The 7,124-nt window shown below is 47.9% G+C and overlaps 1 protein-coding gene across 1 annotated transcript; it reads left to right on the top strand.

Annotated features, from left to right (window-relative positions):
- The first annotated feature begins 274 nt into the window (after positions 1 to 274).
- On the top strand, positions 275 to 4,926 carry LOC138267940 (transcription factor HES-7.1-like). Its single transcript, XM_069217217.1, has 3 exons — positions 275 to 546; positions 797 to 892; positions 3,344 to 4,926. The coding sequence occupies exons 1-3, from the start codon at positions 502 to 504 to the stop codon at positions 3,872 to 3,874; spliced, it is 672 nt and encodes a 223-aa protein (XP_069073318.1). The 5' UTR covers positions 275 to 501; the 3' UTR covers positions 3,875 to 4,926.
- The last annotated feature ends 2,198 nt before the right edge of the window (positions 4,927 to 7,124 follow it).

Genomic DNA, 7,124 nt, shown 5'->3' with positions numbered 1-7,124 from the left:
TGTTATATGCACTGAAGTTGCAATACTTTGAAGCGTTCAGTGACACAGAAGCAACACAACAGTGTAAAACCGATTCGCGCTGTTTTACGCATCAGATGTACGTTTCATTAGCAAGGACTGGCTCGTGTTCCTCGTCACCAGGAAGAATATCTGATCCTTCTTCTATTTATTAAAACAATGTGTTTTTATTGGTCGCGTTGTGCCATCCTCCCTTCTGGAGTGGGGTGATCTCTACCTGCGGGCGCATTTGCCTGGGATAAAAGGGTGGGTGGGGGAGGCGCAGCTTCCCTTTGGTGTCCGGCTTTACAGGGGGTGATTGCTGGCACACTCGCGGCGGCATCTCTAAAGGCAGGGAGACAAAGGGCGGGTGTGACAAGGTGTGAACGGCCTGTGCCCTCCTCCCCGGCTCCCATAAAGCCGGCGTCCCCCTGAGACCCTCAGACACATTCACTCTTCCTGCCTCTACGGAACTGCCTCCTGACCTCGCTCCCACGCGCAGCCATGAAGAAGTCATCCCCCGAGAGAGCCTTCAAGGGCATGAGAAAGGTACATGTCCGAGCAGGCTCTAGTCCTGGGGTCTCTCGCCCCAGCTCCCTTGGAGATCCTTAGGGTTCATTGCCTCCAAGTTCCCTGTATCTCGGGCCCTTAGGGAGGGAACGGTCACTGGCACCCGCTGTCGCGGTATATTGTACTGTACTGTACTACCCAGAGCTCAGCAGTCCTGGCATCCCTCGCGCTCTCCGGGTGAACGGTACAGACCTGGTTCTAACTTTCCACTTTTGCGTTTTCTCCGCAGCTCCTGAGGCCCATGGTGGAGAAGAGGCGAAGAGAGAGGATAAACTCGAGCCTGGAGGCTTTGCGGATGCTGCTGCTGGAGAAGGGGCCGAACGAGGTGAGCATTGGCCCCGTGTGCTGTGGACAGTGCACCCTTACCCCCACCCAAGAAGAGTGTCCTGTCCTTATCTACAACCCTCGAGCCCCACTCCCATGCTCGGATGAACTCTCCCTGATGTGCGCTCAGTTATCCATGATCCATGTGCGCACAGATCCAGTGTCTCCGGGCCCTTGGGCTGTGCCAAGAGGGCACCGGCGTCAGGGGTTCGGGATGGTGCCATCAATGATGCAGTGGCACGGGGCCCACGTTAGGGCCCAGGGCAACCGAACCCCGCACTGGCGAGAAGCTCAGGGTCTGGGGGTCCCGTCCGTAAACTGGGCTACAGACGAGGCTTCTCGGGCCCGGGTTTATTCCCTCCCCCCCCCCCAGCCGTCAGGCTGGAGCGGTAGTCAAGAAAAACCTACAATGTTGCGGGGATAGGAACTATGGGAAGGGGCCTATGAGAAGCTGCTGCGCCTGATGACAAACAAGGAAAGAGGCCGGTTATGAACCCCCGACATTGATCGGCGAGGTTAAGCGCGCGCTGCTGAAACGTGATTCGTGTAGAGTTTCAGAGGCACAGTCCCAAGAAAGTGAACCCTAGACCTCCATCTTTCAAAGGTCGCTAGATTGGGCCCCAAAACATTGACTATTAATTACGCCTATTCTTTACAGCGTTTAGAAGCGCATGACAGCTTGTGAGCAGGGAAAGGGTGGGTGCGTGAGGGCGGTGTGTGACACTGGCAGAGTGGAGAGCATGTTGGCAGGAAAAAAGGGAGCGTGTGACACTGGCAGAGAGGGCAGAGATGAGCATGTGAGGGCGGGGTGTGACACTGGCAAAGACCGTGGGTCGGGCGCCACCACTGAGAGCACTGCAGTGGTAGAGGCCCGTGTGGCTCGTGAAGTGGTACACTGGGAAGCATATTTGATAGCGCCCTCAGTGTACTAGCTGCACTGTACAACATGCACAGTGAGGGGCCAGTGGTGAAGGGTGTTGACAGCGTGATGTAGGGCCTGTACAACATCCATTTTAGGCCATCCTCACTCCTCATCCCTATTTATCACCTATCAACCCTGCTTCTCATTCCTACTTCTCATCCATCATCCTTACTTCTTTTCCATTATCCTTTCTTATCATCCCTGCTTCTCATCCATCATCCCTGCTTCTCATTCCTACTTCTCATCCATCATCCTTCTTTTCCATCATTCTTTGTTATCATCTCTACTTCTTATCCCTGCTTCTCATTCCTACTTCTCATCCATCATCGCTGCTTCTCATCCCTACTTCACATCCATCATCCTTACTTCTTTTCCATCATCCTTTCTTATCTCTATTTCTCATCCCTACTTTTCCTCCATCAGCCATACATACACACTTTCAATATTGTTATACACCCCTTCCTGTTGATTGGTTGGCAACAGCCTATCAGAGTTAAGAAGGAGAGTTGCATTCAATTGGTTTAACCACTGAAAAAAACACAGCCTTGTCATTGATCCTGGTGGTTTAGGACAGAGGAGAGAAAATACAGCTGGTGCTGGCTTCCAATCAATCCAAGGCAGTACAGCATTTCATTTTATTTAAGTAAGCGTGTGTCTGTTTACACAGGACTGGATGGAAAGCTTGACAGTTTAGGGTGAATGAATGATGGATGGGAGGCAGGGATGATGGTTAAGAAGCAGGGATGTTTGAAGAGAAGCAAGAATGATAGAAAAGAAGTAGAGATGATGGATGAGAAGTAGAGAAGAATAACGAGAACTGAGGATGTCCTAAAACTGATGCTGTACTCCTGGGCTGCCCAGGATTGTCACTCAATGTTTAGCAAAGTTACAGAAATATTTGCACAGAGTACAAGATACTGCATTAGTTTAAAAACAGGGCGGTGTTGATTAGACTGGCTATTTGTGAGTGCTCCTGTTTTGCTCACACACTCAGTGCTCATCATTTTGGAAGGGGTCCCTTATTTAGATGGACTGTTTAATAAAAACCTTAGCTCGAGTTGTAACCCTGAGTGTGCTCCAGAGGTGACATGATTGAATGATAGTTAGATTATCAAGTTGAGAAATACCTAACATTTGTTGTTTATCATTTTTTTAGAGTGCTCTAATGTTTTTTGTGTGAACATATTCATCTTTAGATTTTTGTAGATTTTGTGTACTTTCCAGTTTTGGTTACAATATCATATTAAGAGTGTTCAAATGCTGGTCAGACTGGCACTTAGAGAGCATTCTAGTAACTGATCACTTCCAGAGAGCTTCACTGCTGGTTAGAATGTCACTCTGAGAACCCTCCAGTACTGGTTAGAATCATTTTGTGAGACCTCCGGTGCTGGTTGATGTGTCACTTTAGCATTACTCACGTGTTCATGTACTCTAAACCTGGTTGTGTTTTTAGGGCAAGTACCAATTTATTTGATCTTCACGGCATCATTTAAAAGTTCTCATCCATGCATTATCTTTCTTGTTTTGCAGAAGCTGAAAAACCCAAAGGTGGAAAAGGCAGACATTTTGGAGACTGCAGTGCAGTTTATCAGAGCTCAAAACCAGAGTCTTGAGGTCCCACCTAGTGAATGGCAGGTCTACCATGCTGGCTACCATGACTGCCTTCAAAGAGCTATATTCTTCTTGAATGCAAACCAAGATGTTGATCCGGAGAGGAAAGCTTCCCTCAGTGGATTCTTTGCTTCATGCCTTAATCGGTTGGCAGCCTCTTCCACGCTTCGCCCACCTGGGGAGAGCCCAAGGAGAGCAGAAGCTCATGGACACATCCCAGAGTATCGCACAGTCCTCTCTGGGACATCATCAGGGAGACATCTGGACTTATTATCACCCACAGAGAACCTGCCTTCTCCTCCAGTCCAGTTGCAGGCCCCATCACAGCTATCTTGTGCACATCATCAAAGCGTCCAAGATGGTGGTCTGACCACCAACAGGACTGTTGGATCTCAAACAAGCAATGGCTTGCCAGCTCTGATCTCTGCAGTGTGGAGGCCCTGGCCTTAGGTGCACGCCATGTCTGCTGAACAACACCAGAGAGGTTATTCTCTCTTGGAATAGATGTCCCTCCGAAGGACGTTCGCATGTGTTCTGTTTTCACACAGGCTTGCAGGCATTTTGTTTAGATAATTTGCCAACTGTGGGTAACAGAAGAAAAGGGCGAAGAGAGCTCTGGAGCTCTAGAGGTCGAATCCCTCTGGATTCTTTTAAGTCTCATGGCTGTGGGAATGGGTGTCTCTGCTGCTTTGTATGAGGGTGCGCCACACATTCCTCCCTCCTGTACTTGTTTCAGACATGAACCGCACAGGCAGTGACAGATTGAACAACCTCTTCCTTTAGATCCCTGAGATATGTAGCAAGTATTGTTGGGCTTAGTAAGTGGTTGGATCAGAAACACTCATAATAATCCCTGTGGTTGCTTGTTCTGATAAGGCCTCACAATATGTTGAACTAAAGGATGGGATCTCCTTTGGAGACAGTAAGACCCATATGCAGAGGAGCTGGTCTGTGGGTTCACACCAGGCTTCATGCCCATGGTCAGTGGCACAGCACCCCTCCCTCACCCACAAGTGGGAAAATAAAGGCACCACCTCATAGCTTAATATTTCCCACCTCAACCAAATTATTGTTATTATGGCCTGTTTTGTGCAATGCTAACTGTTGCGGTGACATTTGAGTTGGTGACTGGAAACCTGGAGTACTTTGAAGTGCCACAACCCCTGCTAAAAATGACCCACAACCTACACTAATAGCTCGGTGGATCGTGCTTTCCAAAACTTTCCAAACGTGCTGCTTTTGATTGTGTCCCATTCAAAAATAATTTGCCCCAAATATTTCAGGAAGTTTCTGATTTTGCACATTCTGTTAAGGTCCACGCCTGGCCTCCTAATCATCCTAAAATGGAAACTGGGAAACGGGGATGGAGAAGGCATAGTGAATGTGACCTCTGTAATGGGAGGTGAATATTGAGAAGGTGATAGACAACACGGAATGTGCCATCACTATGAAAAGGCACATACACAAAGGCATGGAGAGACAAGGCATTCGGCCATGTGACCATCCACTACATCTGATCCATAACATACTATTGCTCGTTGGACCCTTGCAATTACAGTGTTTACATTTCACCAGACCCCATTTAGGTCACTTCTTACTTTGGACATGTGCTGTACTGACTAACAATTGTGGTGTTCTTATTTATTGTTTCTTTTGTATACACTATGTTAAATTGTAAATACAATATTTATGTAATAAAGTAATATACATTTTACCTGTTTGGCATTTTTCTGTGTCCCATAGGCAGGTGTACTTGTTAAATAAAACACAACACATTGGGAGGGCCTAAAAAGTTTAGAATGCATAATGCAAAAATGAGCAAGTGGCACATCAAACAGTAAGGCAACAATTTTCATTTTAATCAACCAGAGTTTTTGCGCAAACATAACTCCCGCACTTGTCGCACTCCAGTACTTTGATATGATATCGCAATGGTGCCAGCGGTGCGCAAAAGACCATACTTGGCTCACTTGACAGTGGATAAAAATTGCCCGCTTTTATTTGACATAACAAATGTGTGTAATTGCCCGTGAAAACCTCAACATTGATTGTACTGTTAAACCCATCACCATTTTGGAAAGATTACAAACATCACATCACACTTAGCGTATAACTCAATACTACAAGACTTCAACTGAGTTCAAATTAGTGTTAAAGAATTTTTTTTGCAGTGACTGATTGGCCTTTTAGTCCTGGCCTCTGTAATGTGTCTTTGCTCCGTTATGGGCGTGGGCAATCCCACGTTTCGTTATTTTGGAGGGGTCTTATTCCATAATGTTGGCTTTACCTTATGACTCTGAGGGGGTAGCCTCTATTATGGAATAGGCCCAAACTCGCTACCTGTCGTGTACCTGTGCCCTGGGCTGCGAGTACCGTGTTCTGCTTACTCCCCTTCTCCGGCCTCCTTACACCCTGCCGTGAGGCATCCCCAGGTGCGTGGCCTTCCATTGCACACCACCTTACTAGGTGTGCTCACTGTCCATTTTTGGTAAAAACCTCCATCACTTTCTGCCACGCTGCCTGAGGGTCTTACGTCTCCAGGCAGCTCCCCCCTCCCCATTTCATCCTTTTTTGTTTTGTGCAGCCGTATTACCTCAATGCTGCTGCCAGGTTTGCCCAGAAAATCGACATTCCTTTGTCTGAAAGGTGCACTCCATCCTGCTCGTATAACTCTGGCCTCCTGGGGTGGATCAAGCCATGGCGAATGCTCTCAAGGCCAATTGCCTTGCAGTGCTTAGTGATTGCAATGTTTAGCTTTCTTCTGGAGTTGTCAACAGCCTTGCCAGAGACGGCCCCACGCCACTTAATCCTAGGGATTATTTCAGACCAAATGATGGTGGATTTGCCACAAAGCCGTGTTATCTCAAGCGGGCTCTTTCTGATTTCACTCATGAGTGCTTTTCTCCCTAGCGTGGCCAGGTTATTTCCCCCCGGGTGTATGATCATGACGTCTGGATGTCTCTGGGCTGTCTCTACTAACCCCTGCACTGTCTGTGACAGCTACACCCATTTCATTCCCAGGATCCCCCACCATGTAATGTTTCTTGCCGATTGTTTTCTGTTCGCCATGCTGCTGTTCCGCTTCCACCAAGCTTGTAGTCTAGAAATGAAGGAGTGCCCCACCACCCTCACGGTCCTGGGGAGGGTACCTGTCAATATAATCACAAACAATAGCCCTTTTATATCAGGTGTGGTCGTATGTAGCTCTTGAATACTTTGGATCACCACCTGCCGACTGCTTTGATGGCGCTTTCTTCCAGACCACAACCTGCTGCTGTTGTGGCTGCCCCTATGTGGAAAGAGTGGGATCCAAATAATGCTGGTGGAAGGCCCTAATGCGCTAATGCTTTGCGCATGACTGCTGAGAATTGGAATCTGCTCAGCGAATCCCCGTCGTTGTGAATAAATAGGGGACCAGGAGCGTGGTTAGGTAATCCCGTAGGCTACAGACCGGGCAGTACTTTGTTTGTCTAATGCATCTGAGCTCAATCCAACTGCCTTTGCCTTGTTGGTCTGTCTTTGATCTTCTCAGAAAAAGGCGCACTTTGCCAGGTTCTTGTCTATAATCACTGGCCTGGAGGCAACAGTTGCCGCCTGTTTTCTTCGCTGCGGCTGCTATCTCGCTTACCCTGAAAGCCCCAAAGAAGGCTGTGGAAAAGGCCACTCTGAATAAACTTAGCTCGCAAGGGTTTTCTGCAAT

This window comes from Pleurodeles waltl, chromosome 12 (genome assembly GCF_031143425.1).
Source record: "Pleurodeles waltl isolate 20211129_DDA chromosome 12, aPleWal1.hap1.20221129, whole genome shotgun sequence".
NCBI classification, from domain to species: Eukaryota; Metazoa; Chordata; class Amphibia; order Caudata; family Salamandridae; genus Pleurodeles; species Pleurodeles waltl.
The sequence above is the reverse complement of the archived record's forward strand: the minus strand, read 5'-3'. Positions and strand labels throughout refer to the sequence as shown.

Bases quoted from the DNA above. Each gene is read 5' to 3' on its own strand.
- LOC138267940 (XM_069217217.1), top strand. From the start codon at position 502: ATGAAGAAGTCATCCCCCGAGAGAGCCTTCAAGGGCATGAGAAAG. The intron at 547-796 runs GTACATGTCCGA...TTTTCTCCGCAG, and splicing joins CCTTCAAGGGCATGAGAAAG to CTCCTGAGGCCCATGGTGGA. The intron at 893-3,343 runs GTGAGCATTGGC...CTTGTTTTGCAG, and splicing joins TGGAGAAGGGGCCGAACGAG to AAGCTGAAAAACCCAAAGGT.